The 15,412-nt window shown below is 42.2% G+C and overlaps 1 protein-coding gene across 1 annotated transcript in view; it reads left to right on the forward strand.

Annotated features, from left to right (window-relative positions):
• LOC5578973 (kelch-like protein 17) overlaps positions 1 to 15,412 on the forward strand; it is a 111,663-nt gene that overhangs the window by 53,487 nt on the left and 42,764 nt on the right. Inside the window, exon 2 of the mRNA XM_021845967.1 lies at positions 14,803 to 15,376. Coding sequence (XP_021701659.1) covers positions 15,351 to 15,376 — 26 coding nt within the window. The 5' untranslated portion in view covers positions 14,803 to 15,350. The remainder of the gene's footprint in view (positions 1 to 14,802; positions 15,377 to 15,412) is intronic.

Genomic DNA, 15,412 nt, shown 5'->3' on the forward strand with positions numbered 1-15,412 from the left:
ACGCATACTCGCCGACGTGCTGAAGGACCGCGTATTCGGCATCACAGCATTGCAGGAAGTGTGTTGGAAGGAATCAATGGTGCGAACGTTTAGAGGTAACCATACCATCTACCAGAGCTGCGGCAACACACGTGAGCTGGGAACAGCTTTTATAGTGATGGGTGATATGCAGAGGCGCGTGATCGGGTGGTGGCCGATCAATGAGAGAATGTGCAAGTTGAGGATCAAAGGCCGGTTCTTCAACTTCAGCATAATAAACGTGCACAGCCCTCACTCCGGAAGCACTGATGATGATAAAGACGCTTTTTACGCGCAGCTCGAACGCGAGTACGACAGCTGCCCAAGCCACGACGTCAAAATCATCATAGGAGATCTGAACGCTCAGGTTGGCCAGGAGGAGGAATTCAGACCGACTATTGGAAAGTTCAGCGCCCACCGGCTGACGAACGAAAACGGCTTACGACTAATTGATTTCGCCGCCTCCAAGAATATGGCCATTCGTAGCACCTACTTCCAGCACAGCCTTCCATATCGCTACACCTGGAGATCACCACTGCAGACAGAATCACAAATCTACCACGTTCTGACTGATGGACGGCATTTCTCCGACATTATCGACGTCAGAACCTATCGTGGCGCTAACATCGACTCTGACCACTATCTGGTGATGGTCAAACTGCGCCCAAAACTCTCCGTCTTTAACAACGTGCGCTACCGACAGCAGCCCCGGTATGACCTAGTACGGCTTAAGCAACCGGACGTCGCTGTTGCATACGCGCAGCACCTCGAGGCTGCATTACCGGAAGAGGGTGAGCTGGAAAAAGCCCCTCTTGAGTAGGTACTACTGGAGAACAGTGAAAGCAGCCATCAACGAAGCAGCTGAGAGCAATGTCGGGTACGTGGGACGGAGTCGACGGAACGATTGGTTCGACAAGGAATGTAGGCATATTCTGGAGGAGAAGAATGCAGCGTGGGCGGTCATGCTGCAGCAAAACGTTATAGATGGAAACGGCAACAGCAGACCCGCCTCTTTCGGGAGAAAAAACGCCGCCTGGAGGAGACGGAGTGCGAGGAGATGGAACAGCTGTGCCGGTTTCAAGAAACGCGTAAGTTCTATCAGAAGCTCAACGCATCCCGCAACGGTTTCGTGCCGCGAGCCGAGATATGCAGGGATAAGGATGGGAGCATTTTGACGGACGAGTGTGAGGTGATCGAAAGGTGGATGCAGCACTTCGACGAACACCTGAATGGCGCTGAGAGCACAGGCAATGAAAGACGGGACAGCGAAGCAAATGCCTTCGCCAGTACTGCGGGCGATGGAAACCAACCAGCCCCCACTTTGAGGGAGGTAAAGGATGCCATTCGTCAGCTCAAGAACATTAAAGCTGCTGGTAAGGATGGTATTGGAGCTGAACTCATAAAAATGGGCCCGGCCGCTTGTCTGCACCAGCTGATAGGCACAATCTGGGAAACAGAACAGCTACCGGAGGAGTGGAAGGAAGGGTTAATATGCCCCATCTACAAGAAAGGCGACAAGTTAGATTATGAGAACTTTCAAGCGATCACCATTCTAAATGCGGCCTACAAAGCATTATCCCAGATCATCTTCCGTCGTCTGTCACCTGTAGCAAACGAGTTCGTGGGAAGTTATCAAGCCGGCTTCGTGGACGGCCAATCGACAACGGAGCAGATCTTTACTGTACGGCAAATCCTCCAGAAATGTCACGAATACCAGGTCCCAACGCATCACCTTTTCATCATTTTCAAGGCGGCATACGACAGTATCGACCACGTAGAGCTATGGAAAATCATGAACGAGAACAGCTTTCCCGGGAAGCTCACGAGACTGATAAGAGCGACGATGGAAGGTGTGCAAAATTGTGTGAAGGTTTCAGGCAAACACTCCAGTTCGTTTGGATCTCACCGGGGACTACGACAAGGTGATGGACTTTCGTGCCTGTTGTTCAATATTGCGATAGAAGGTGTTATGCGGAGAGCCGGGCTCAACAGCCGGGGTACGATTTTTACGAGATCCAGTCAATTTGTTTGCTTTGCGGATGATATGGTCATTGTCGGCCGAACAGACCTGTACACCCGCCTGAAACACGAGGCAGCAAAAGTTGAGCTGGTGGTGAATGCAACCAAGACAAAGTACATGCTAGCTGGTGGCCTCCAGAAAAAGCTGTGGTCAAAAAAGACTCATAAGGCCGGTAGTCCTCTACGGGCTTGAAACGTGGACGATGCTCGAGGAGGACCTGCAAGTACATTGAGTCTTCGAACGTCGGGTGCTTAGGACGATCTTTGGCGGTGTGCAGGGAAACGATGTGTGGCGGCGAAGGATGAACCACGAGCTCGCCCAAAGCTGGAAGGATACGATGGGCAGGGCATGTTGCAAGAATACCGGCAAGGATGTTCGTATCGGTTCCGTTTGGTACATGAAGGCGTGGAGCGCAGCGAGCTAGGTGGGCGGATCAAGTGCGTATCGATTTGGCGAGCGTAGTGCAGAACCGAGGATGGAGAGATGCGGCAAAGAACCGAGTATTGTTGCGTGAAATTGTTGATTCAGTGTTATCTTTCTAAATGTTAACTAAATAAATGAATGAACTTTTTAGAGACTTGCCAAGTTACAAAGTCCATAAAAGACCTGCTACCACCCCTGAGTTGCAACTGATTTTCTTATGAAATTTTTATGTTTGTTGTATTTTGTTATATGCTGAATGATATTCAATTACATATTTGTTCGATAGTCAATTGCAGTAAGCTTTTTACCACCATGTGTGGAACAATTGTGTTTTATTACTGGTTATGTTATTTTCGTTTTGATTTTCAACTTCCAAAAACAGTATGTATGTCGTTAACCTATAAGATGAACAAACGAGATGGGAGCCTTGTTGGACTCCTGAAGTGACCTGAAATGGAGGAGGTTTCATGCCATTTATTGTTACTGTTTGTTGGTAGTTTGTGAGAATTCAAGGGAGGATTTTAAGTTGAGTATAAAACGAAGCCACACCTCAAATTTTCACGTGCACAAGACTGAAGAATCTGACAACAGTTGAGCGTTGAAAATCATTAAAACTGCTTGCTTGCTGGTGGAAACCAATGGGATAAATTTTCAACACTGAGCGCTGTTTGGTTCTCTAGTCTTGTGCTTTTAAAAATTTGAGGAGTGACTTCGTTCTATAATCACATTAAGAAAAGATATCTAGTAACGAAGTGTCCACGCTTGTCAGGGTTTTGATGTCTGCGTGCTATATAAACGACCCCATAGTACAAGGATAAGCAGTGAAATCAGTACCACGCGTTAACTTTGTCCCAAATATTCCCGTCCCACTACACTTTACTTCCCGATCGTAAAATTGATGGGTCGAAGCTATAAAACAAACTAGGTCAACTTGACGTCGTCACGCCATTATGGATTCTAGCATGAACATAACCTTATGAGGGGAACCGCCCATGGAACACAATGTTCACAATGTAACACACTGTGTACAGTACGTCCTGTAAAATTGAAGTAAAATAAACTGTTTTCAAAAAGCACCTTCAGCAATGCCATGAACAATGATTTTAATTTAAGAACTTATCGCAATTAACGTAATTTGAAACTTTATCAAATTATTGAGAGTTATACAATAATTTTTGAATCCCAACTGGTTTCTAAATTTGACAAGTCCAATAGGGATAGAATTAACATTTAGGTATGTTTTAAGTTAAGCAAATTAAAACATTCTACTGTATTTAAGTTTTTCAATGGCATATTTAGGTGATTCTTTTCGTCCAACGGATAAAATAACATAATTCGTAGAATATTGCCTTGTGTTTTTATTGGTTCCTATACAATTTGTACGGAATAAAAAATTGCTTTAAAATTTCAAAGACGATTGACTTAAAACTAGGCTTTTGTTACTTACAATCAAGTGAACTGTTTTCTACCATGATATTACCTTAATTTTCACCTAACAAATACAATCATGCTGTATAAATCAGAGTCGTACATAAATAGAATGAACGTGTCTTTCTATGATCTTCCGATCCCCCACGGACTAAACAGTTTAATATCCTGTAAACGAATGAAAGCTAGTGTAAACACTTCAAGGCACCCTCCTCATGGCACGACGTATCTAAACCTGCCCTCATACATAGTGGTCGGTGGCACTTGAGCAAACGAGCAAATGCGGATGAACCGACCGCCCACGTGCGACATGTAAGCCAGCCGGCAGGTAATAATCTGTAAGGATTTTCACCTTGTCTTGCTTTCACTTTCAACGTTTCATTTTCATTGCTATCCGTGAAGAGTTACGTAATGGCTTTCCTACTGTCGTGCCAACCACTCCCCCTCCTACAAAAGGCATTGAGCAACCTATAGAAGTATAGCTATCAATAATAACGGAAGTACGCTTACCAAACTGTGGACTAGATCTATGTTTTCCGGATGGACATGCGACCGACGACGTCGTTAGCCGTATGGTGGATATGAATTAGGGTGCTATCTGTTCTTATCAGATGCTAGCGTGAAAATACCGGTTATGGCGGTCGATGCACACGCCTAAAATAGTACACATAAACGTGACCCAAGACGCTGCCCACTATGAAGAATTCTCGCCAAACTTTTCGAAAGGACCTATGTAACGCTGAGAGATTCTATTATCTCCTCTCTTGCTCTCTTTCAATTATAACAGAGTAGTACTAAAACTTTCGGGAAGTTTTACACTATAGAGTGAAAAACAAGCCGGCTAGTGATTCATACAAAACAAAAGCGCAACAGAAAAAGTTTATGTGTTTAAGTTAAGTTTGTGAGATACAGTTATAGATTAAAGAGAAGGTAAATAAAAAGAAGCCTTTGGCAGATACGCGTGTTTCAACCTCAACTGTAATGCCGTCTTTAGTGTCGTGTACTAGACCTTGGTAAGTGATGCGATTCATGCAACCTCAGTTCAAAAATATCACCTATAAGTACTCTAAAGACAACGTGAACATACGATAAGTCGACTCTTTTAGCGTCGAACCATTCAAAGGTTATTTTTTAAAATGATAAAAATCAGGTAGAAGAAAGGTATGGGGTTTTTAATGTTAATGTACAAGAGTCAATGTCGACACCTACAGTAACGAACTGTTCATTTTTTGTTAAGTCAATTCATTTAAATAACATTCCCACCGTTGTTATAATAAATAGATGTTCCATAATATATTTTACATTTAAAATAAAAGCATGAAACCAGCTCACTAAATTGATCATCATCCATCCTTGATAGAGGAGCTGGAGCTAATTTAATCAGCATCAGTTTCACAAAACGAAAATATCCCTCCGGCGACGCGAGAAACTAAACTCGATTGCACTCAGAACGCGTGCAAACTAAAACGAGGAAAAAACACTCCGGCGACGTGAAACCCACACCCCCAAGACACGAATCTAAAGATCCAGACAACCGTTCAAGCAGAAAACCTTATCGATTGGTCAACACCAGCGAGCGAGCATTCGATCAAGCCCTCAGCCGGATCCGCTGTCCGGCTCTCCAGATCCGTGCACCCGAAAATTTGAGGTCCGGCCACGATGCATCTTCACCTTCTGCTTGGGCTTTAAAGAAACACTGCCCAGCATAACGCGTGCAGAATAACCGTTTCGTTTTCGCTTTAGACACTTTTTTCCACAAACTGCACCAGCCGTTTCATTGGTTTCACCAGCCAAATCTCCTTCAACTTTTACTAAAATCAAACGTTTGTGTGGTATACTTTTAGCGTCTAGCGACGATGAAAAAGAGGCAATGACTGTACAAGCACAACACTGTCTAAACAAGCTGAGAAAGTTTGTCTGTCGGAAAAGGCGCTCAACTGAAGATATAGATAGCGCGATAGAAAGAAAGGATCCACTGCAAAACTCCTTCAGATTTACGCTTCATGATTAGAGCTACGATGGTGTCTTGACGCACCACCATTAAAGCGAAATTATCTGTTCTTGTGTATTTAACCACGCAATCATTAGGCTGAACAGCCAATCGATGACTCAGTGATTGTAAGGATGTTGACTCTCTACGACCCAAAATTTATTTGAATTTGATCTTTCAGATTTATCTACAATTTATATTATCTATAGGATCGATACCTAAACTTCAAAAGAATATTTTACCGTTTTCAGTAAAGCTGAGAATTTACAGAAGTTTTTTTTTACCTGCTTATAAGAGAAAAAACACGTTTTTAATATACTTCACCTAACTTAACCTAAACATATAACGCATTAATCGTGGCAATAGATGATTGTAACGATTTTTGCCTGAAATTATTGATTACTTTATTTGACATTTGTTCCAATGTTTCAACATTGAATATTCTATGTAACTCATTGGTACTATACCAGGGAGGAAGCTTCAGAATAATTTTCAAAATTTTATTTTGAATTCTCTGCAGAGCTTTCTTCCTGGTATTACAACAGCTAGTCCATATTAGTACAGCATACAACATGGCTGGCCTGAAAATTTGTTTGAATATCAAAAGCTTGTTCTTAAGACAAAGTTTTGATTTTCTATTAATAAGTGGATAGAGACATTTTTCATATTTGTTACATTTGGCTTGAATGCCCTTAATGTGATATTTGAAAGTTAAATTCTTATCTAGCATGAGCCCTAGATACTTAACTTCATCTGACCAATTTATTGGAACCCCTCTCATCGTGACAACATGTCTACTTGAAGGTTTCAAATAAAGAGCTTTTGGTTTATGTGGGAATATTATTAGTTGAGTTTTGGAAGCATTAGGAGAAATCTTCCCTTTTTGCAAGCATGAAGAAAAAATATACAAACTTTTTGCAATCGACTACAGATGACACGCAGGCTTCGTCCTTTGGCAGAGAGGCCTGTGTCATCCGCAAACAAAGATTTTTGACATTCCTGAGGTAACTCAGGTAAGTCAGATGTGAAAATATTGTATAATATTGGTCCCAAAATGCTGCCTTGGGGAACACCAGCTCTTACAGGAAGTCTTTCAGATCTGGAGTTCTGATAATTAACCTGAAGTGTACGATTTGACAGATAACTTTGAATTATTCTAACAATGTATGTTGGAAAAATAAAGTTTTTTTTATTTTTAATCGAACCTTTGTGCAAAACACTCTCTTCTATGTCATGAAAAGCAAGACCAGTAGAATAGCCTTCAGATTCGTTGAAACGGATCAAATTTGTTACACATAAAAGTTGATGAGTTGTCAATTGTCCATGGCGGAATCCGAACTGTTCATTGGCAAAAATTGAACTTTCTTTGATGTGGACCATCATTCTGTTCAAAATAACCTATTCAAAAAGTTTACTAATGGAGGAAAGCAAACTGATTGGATGATAGCTAGAAGCTTCTGCAGGATTTTTGTCTGGTTTTAGAATTGGAACAATCTTAGCATTTTTCCATTTGTCAAGAAAATATGCTAATTGAAAACATTTGTAGAATATATCAACTAAAAATGATAAGCTACTTTCTGCAAGTTTCTTGATGAGGATGTAGAAAATTCCATCATCGCCAGGAGCTTTCATATTTTTGATTTTTTTAATAATAGTTCTCACTTCTTCCAAATCAGTCTCCCAGGCATTTTCGAAAACGTTCTCTTGATTGCGGATATTTTCGAAGTCCTGAGTAACTTGATTTTCAATTGGACTAGTAAGTCCTAAATTAAAATTGTGCGCACTTTCAAACTACATAGCAAGTTTTTGAGCTTTTTCGCAATTAGTTAGTAGTAATTTGTTTTCCTCTTTCAATGCCGGTATTGGCTTCTGAGGTTTTTTCAAGGTTTTAGATAATTTCCAAAAGGGCTTAGAGCCAGGGTCCAATTGAGAAATTTTATTTTCAAAATTTTTGTTTCTTAATTGAGCAAAACGTTTCTTGATTTCTTTCTGCAAATCCTGCCATATAATTTTCAAAGCAGGATGACGAGTGCATTGAAATTGCCTTCCCCTCACGTTTTTAAGACGGATCAAGAGTTTAAGATCATCGTCTATAATCACGGATTCAAATTTTACTTCACATTTTGGAATTGCAATGCTCCTGGCTTCAGCAATGGAATTTGTTAAAGTTTCAAGAGCATTGTCAATATCAAGTTTAGTTTCTAAAGAAATGTTAACATCAAGATTAGAGTCAACATACGTTTCATATATATTCCAGTCGGCTCGTAAATAATTGAAAGTTGAGCTGATAGGATTGATAATCGCTTCATGAGATATTTGAAATGTAACAGGGACATGATCAGAATCAAAATCAGCATGAGTAACTAATTGGCTACAAAGATGACTAGAGTCGGTTAAGACCAAATCAATCGTAGATGGATTTCTAGAGGAGAAAAAACATGTAGGGCTATCAGGGTGTTGAATTGAGAAATATCCTGAAGAGCACTCATCAAATAAAATTCTGTCGTTGGAATTACTTTGAGAATTATTCCATGACCGATGTTTGGCATTAAAGTCACCAATGACAAAAAATGACTTATTGCGAGTCAATTTTCGCAAGTCAGTTTGGAGCAAATTAACTTGCTGTTTAGAGCATTGAAAAGGCAAATAGCCAGCTATGAAAGTATATTTACCAAGTTGTGTTTCAACAGAAACACCTAAAGTTTCAAATGACGAAAACAGTTGATGTTTTATACGCCTATGATTGATGATTGCAACTCTCCCACATGCCCCATCAAGTCGATCATTACGATAAACAAAAAAAGTTAGAATATTTTTTTAGTTTGGATCCAGGTTTTAAATAAGTTTCGGTAATAACTGCTATATGCACGTTATTAGCTGTAAGAAAATTTAACAGCTTGTTCTCTTTACCATTCAGAGAACGAGCATTCCAATTTAAAATATTTAAATTATTATTTGGATCCATTAGAAAAACGTAATCCAATAACAATTTGATTTGTAATTATTTTTTTTTGCATCAATCATAAGATTCAATTGTTCAGCTAGAAAATTAAAATCAGGGTTAGACATATAACTTGAAGTGGGTACATTATCTGATGATTTCCCATTAGAATTTTCGGTAGACGAAGAAGCGGAGTAGGAGCTACCTGTGGCGGTAGGGTTTTTTCCATTTGATTTGAACCAAGTAGAATGGGTACTCATAGTACGAATAGGGGAGGAGTTCAAATTATCGGCAAAGGATTTTTCGTGGGTAGATACATTCGAAATTGAAAGATTCGAACGGCTACCCGACGGATTAAAATTAGTTTGTGAATGAGCATGATTATGATCTTCCTGGTGGGTATGATTCCTAATCAAGCGATCGTTAACTGAAAAATGAGCATTGTTCGATACTCTACCAGGCAAATTCCGGAAACGACCGTTATCGTAACGGATATTATCTTTCATCTGCCTGGCACGAGCCTCAATGACTCTCTTGCGTGAAGGGCAATTCCAAAAATTGGACTTATGATTAGCCCCGCAATTAGAGCATATGAACTTGGTGGCATCTTCCTTCACTGGACAGACGTCCTTAGCGTGAGAAGAACCTCCGCAAATCATGCATTTAGCATCCATGCGATAATTTTTTGTACCATGACCCCACTTTTGGCATCGACGGCACTGAGTGAGGTTCTGGTAATTTCCTCCAGGTTTCTGGAAATGTTCCCAAGTCACATGGACATCGAACATAAGTTTTGCTTTTTCTAAAGCTTCAATATTATTTAGATCTTTTTTGTTAAAGTGAACTAAATAATATTCTTGAGAAAGCCCTTTCCGAACAATGCCAGATTGGGTTCTCTTTTTCATAATGATTACTTGGACTGGGGGAAATCCAAGGAAATCATTTATTCCATTTTTGATCTCCTCAGGTGACTTATAGTCACTTGAGAGACCTTTTATGACAACTTTGAACAAACGTTCAGTTTTGTCGTCATAAGTAAAAAAAATTGTGCTTCTTCTCTTCAAGATGTTTGAGAAGAAGTTCACGATCTTTAAGAGTTTCCGGCAAAACGCGACAGTCTCCTTTCTTTGCGATTTGGAAGGAAACCTTGATTCCCCTAATGGAGTTCAAGATCTCCTGCCTAAATCCCCCAAATTCGGAACAACTGACCACGATCCCAGTGAACCACGTATCGTATAAGAATGTGTGCCAAAAATCTCATATTCATACGTCAAAAATCAGAATCGCACAATATGCCAAATCAAAATGAATAAATGTTAACACAAATTGTTTATAATTCTGCACTACGATTCATTATCGATAAACTTTGTTGACAACAAACCATGCCGTAAATAGTATAATCTAGAATCGCGTCAAGTTGTATAAACTGACAGATCATATATCAATGCAGACTAGCATCAAACGAAATCGCAATAACTTAGCAATATTTGCCACCCGAGGTTGATATCTTCTGGCGGTGGGCTTCAAAGAACAACAAAGTGTGTGTGTTGTAGAGAAATCTTCCTTTCATATTGGCAAATAATCACTCCTCATTCATTAAGCAGTCTGTGGTGTAATGGTATGGCACTGGGTTCTAGTCTCGATAGAAACTTTTTTTTTTATTTTTATCGGAATTTTGTTGCATCGTATTGTTGACCATGGAAAGTCTGAAACAGTCGTGGGAAGTGCGTATATGGCTTCCACTTTGGTGTGTATATAGCGTTTTCATGCATTTTATACGAGTGATTTGATTCATATATAATGATGTATAGCAAAAAATATACCAGCCAAAATGTTGACTGGGATATGCGGCACTCTTTGCTTCCGCACTTGAATCAAAGAGCCTGGGCTAGAGGCTGCTTCGATTTGGTGTTCGGAAAATTTGTCTAGAGCATCGAACTGATTGCTCATTTCGATACAATTATTCATTTCACCCTTGGAAGAAACTTCGCATTCCCGGGAAGCGTCCTTTCTTCCATTCTTGCCACGTGTAGTGACAGTTTTAAACCCCACTTTTTTGGAAGGAAGTAGTGAATTCAGAGATTCACCCTTCCTTTTGTTAGTTGTTGATACCTTACTTACTTGATACTTGATGGGCTACAATCCGCTACGTTGAATCTACGCCGAATGGATAATTCTTCTCCACTGGGCTCGGTCCTGAGCCAATCGCTTCCAGTCGCCCTGAACGTTAAGTGCCCTTAAGTCCTCTTCAACTGCAAAAAGCCAACGTGTGCGCGGCCTACCACGAAGCCGACGGCCTTGTCCGGGTTCTCTACTGAATATTATTTTTGCTTGTCGTTCTTCCGGCATTCGTACCACGTGACCAGCCCAACGCAGCCTGCCGTGTTTTATGAGCTTGATAATATCCACTTCTTTATATACTTGGTACAACTCATGATTCATGCGACGCCGCCAGATGCCATTTTCTTGTTTACCGCCGAGTATTGTTCGCAGCACTTTACGCTCAAAAACTCCAAACGCTTTCCGGTCGACCTCTTTCAACGTCCAGGATTCATGGCCGTATAGAGCAACCGGAAGGATAAGAGTTTTATATAGCGCGAATTTTGTTTTCGTCTGCAGGCTACGGGACTTAAGCTGGTTACGGAGCCCTATTCGCAGCTGCAAGACGCCTTCTCACCTCGCGGGTAACATCATTATCGCAAGTCACTAAAGTACCAAGATACACAAATTCTTCCACTACTTCAAATTTTTCACCACCCAGCACCACTTCACTACCAACGTCACGATTGGAACCACGCTGTCTACCAGCGATCATGTACTTAGTTTTGCTGGTGTTGACGGTAAGTCCAATCCTCGCTGTCTCCCTTTGAAAAGGCACGAATGCCTCTTCTACGACTGGACGATCAATTCCGATTATATCGATATCGTCCGCAAAACCCAGGAGCATATGCGACCGGGTGACGATGGTACCGCTTCTTTGCACGCCCGCTCTCCTTATAGCTCCTTCGAGAGCAATGTTGAACAAAAGGTTCGAAAGCGCATCTCCTTGCTTCAATCCATCTAAGGTTACGAAGGAGGTTGAAGTCTCATCCGCAACCCGCACTCTTGATTTCGATCCATCCAACGTTGCACGAATCAGTCTAATCAGTTTCGCCGGAAACCCGTGTTCTATCATTATCTGCCATAACTCATTTCTCTTTACTGAATCGTACGCCGCCTTGAAATCAATGAACAGATGGTGAGTCTGCAAGTTGTATTCCCGGAACTTATCAAGGATTTGTCGCAAGGTAAACATTTGATCCGTCGTTGATCGGCCCTCACGAAAACCAGCTTGGTATTCGCCGACGAAGGACTCCTCCAGCGGTCTCAATCTGTTGAACAGAACACGCGACATTATTTTGTACGCCGAATTGAGGAGCGTTATTCCTCGGTAATTGGCGCACTCCAATCTGTGGCCCTTCTTATACAGAGGGCAGATGAGGCCCTCCAGCCAGCTAGCAGGCAGTTCTTCTTCCTCCCATATCCTTAACAGAGTACGGTGCAGTATTTCGTACAGCTGCTCACTACCGTGCTTGAAAAGTTCGGCCGGGAGCTCGTCTTTTCCAGCAGCCTTACAGTTCTTCAACTCCTTAATCGCTCTTCTAACCTCATCTAGCGTCGGGGGCTCCACAGCTTGTCCATCGTTGCTGATATTTAGTCTGTTCTCAGACGCGCTCGCGTTCTCTCCATTCAACAATTGCTCGAAGTGTTCTTTCCACCTGGCAGCCACCAAGATTTTGTCTGTCAGCAAGTTTCCGTCGCGGTCATTGCACATGACGGGAGACGGCGCAGTTTTTCTCCGTACGCCATTGACAGTTTCGTAAAATCTCCGCATATCGTTTTGTTCGATGCTGTTTTGCGCCTCAGTAATTATGCCTTCTTCATACTGCCTTTTCTTTCTGCGGTGAATTCGTTTCTCGGCTGCTCTAGCTTCCTTGTACCGCTCTCTATTTTGCCGGGTACCAGACACTAACATCCGGCTTCTGGCAACATTCTTCTCATCCGTCACATTCTGGCACTCCTCATCAAACCAACCGTTTCTGGGCCGTCTCCGAGCAGTACCTATCACCTCTCGCGCTGCTGCGCTCATCGCACCGTGGATAGACTCCCACAGATTGTTGACAACCGTGCACGAATTTTACTAACAACGAGATAGTGATCAGAGTCGATGTTTGGGCCTCTAAAGGTCCTCACATCGATGACATCCGAGAAATGCCGACCGTCCACCAAAACGTGGTCTATTTGGTTGCAGAGCTCGCCATTTGGGTGCATCCAGGTGTGCTTTCGGATGTCTTTGCGTGCAAAGTAGGTACTGCTGATGGCCATCCCTCTAGCTGCAGCAAAAGTTATTAGCCTTAGGCCGTTGTCATTGGTGGCGGAGTGAAGGCTCTCCGTACCAATTATTGGGCGGAAAAAATCCTCTCTTCCGACCTGAGCGTTAGCATCCCCGATAACAACTTTTACGTCATGTTTTGGGCACTCTCCGTAGATTTTTTCGAGACAATCATAAAACGCATCCTTCGTGTCGTCGGGTTTATCGTTTGTCGGCGCATAGATGTTGATCAGACTGTAGTTGAAGAATTTGCCCCGTATCCTCAATACGCAGATTCGTTCATTAATTGGTTTCCACCTCATAACACGCTTCATCTGCTTCCCGATCACTATGAATCCGACGCCATGCTCTGCCTTATCGCTGCCACTATGGTAGATGTTGTATTTGAAAGCTGTGTTGGCGACGGGATCCACCGCCCTGAATTCACGTTCTCCAGTTCTAGGCCATCTTACTTCCTGAATAGCAGCCACGCTCACTCCAACCTTCTGCAATTCACGAGCCAAAAGGCTCACTCGTCCGGGTTCATTTAACGTCCTGACATTCCAGGTACCGAGTTTCCAATCATAGTCCTTATTTCGTTGCCAGGTCGGTTGCCGAAAATATCGTTCGTTATTTCTCCTTTCTCCATTTTTCGTGGTAGGTAAGAAATTCGATATGCTACCTTACCAGGGTCGCGATACCTACATCACGATGGTGGGGCTGCCACCTTAGGTGTAGCTGACGTGATACAGCATTTCATACTCAGCCGCTGGATGCCAGAACAGACGCTGTTTGAGCCGCACCTCCTTGGTGGACAGACGCTCGAGACGCACCTCCTCACTCTAGCTGATGTCAGAAGGAAAACAGTGCCCAGGCTGCACTACCAGCTAAGTACGCAACCCTTAGCTGGCGGTCTTTGTCATCATTTGACCCGTGGAAGCGTGAGGTAGGGGCTTGTGAGGACCAGAGCTTTGTTGGACGCTCCTTCCTAATTGTCAGCTCACCATTTCACAGCCCATGTTTAGTTAATAAACGAGAAAGACGTGACCTTCGAGAGGTTTTTTCCCAAGACGGTGTCCAAGAAGGATTACCACCGCTAGCTTTCGCCAACGGGTCCAACGAAAAATCGAAGGCACGGGTCCAAACAAGGATCGTAAAGGGATCAATAGTAGAAAAAATAGTACTGTTTTAGTAGCACTGAAAAGTACCGTTTTTAATTTTAGCATTGAAAAATACTTTTTTATTGCTTTAGGTAGTTTTTAAAAAACTTCCAGGAGCAGAGATAATTCGTGTACGCACAGCACGAAGGTACAATGCGCACTGAAAGTTTTGCCAATCATTATTTGAAACTAAGCATGTAATTTAATGTTAGTTGGAAATACATTGAATTAATCATACTCGCCTATAAACACATAATCGAGTTAAAACGGGAAAGTGAAGATTCAATTGACCTCACGGAGCGATTTCGCCCACTTAGATGAAGATAATTTACAATTACAATAACTCATAACATATTCTAGCAGCATTACCCTTCGACCGTTTTCAAATCAATGTTACCAAACATAAAAACATTATATTACCTTCGTGCTATCATATTAACAATCATATTTTGTGTTCTTTTTTTGTTCCAGGCGAAACATCACTCTCTATGAACATTATTAATTTTCTATAGGAAAGACTTTATATAGAAAATAGCCGCAATAGATTTTCTCGGATATCTGTTCCCAATAAGCAACCGACCTCTCCAACTGGCAACAGTACATATGTGCTAGTAAAAGTGGCAAGCTCCGGGCAAAATAAGGAATCAACAGCGGCACCGGAATGTCGTAAACCCGATCCGGATGCCATCGTAGTCGAAACAGCAGTAGCAGCATCAGCATCAACGGCTTCGCCAGCACTTCAGCAGCAAAAGCAACAGCAGCCAAAAATTGCAATCACTCAGTTGAAATCACTCACAAGTTGCACTACAACCACAACTATCACCACCAAGAGTAAAACCGGCGCCGAAAGCACCAGCAGTAGGAGCAGCACCGCCACAAAGCCCACCGCACAGGAAGAGGAAGTTGACGAAGGGGATAGCAGTTCCGGCCAATTAGTCAGCACCAGAGGAATATGCACCTTGCGGGTGAAGATTTTCCTCATCAAGCATCTCTCTAAGCTAGTCGCGTGCAACAAAAAGATGTTTCTTCCAGTGAAATCCAACACGTAAGTTGCCTCCAAAACAATTGTTCATGATGTCTC

This window comes from Aedes aegypti, chromosome 2, assembly GCF_002204515.2.
Source record: "Aedes aegypti strain LVP_AGWG chromosome 2, AaegL5.0 Primary Assembly, whole genome shotgun sequence".
NCBI lineage: Eukaryota > Metazoa > Arthropoda > Insecta > Diptera > Culicidae > Aedes > Aedes aegypti.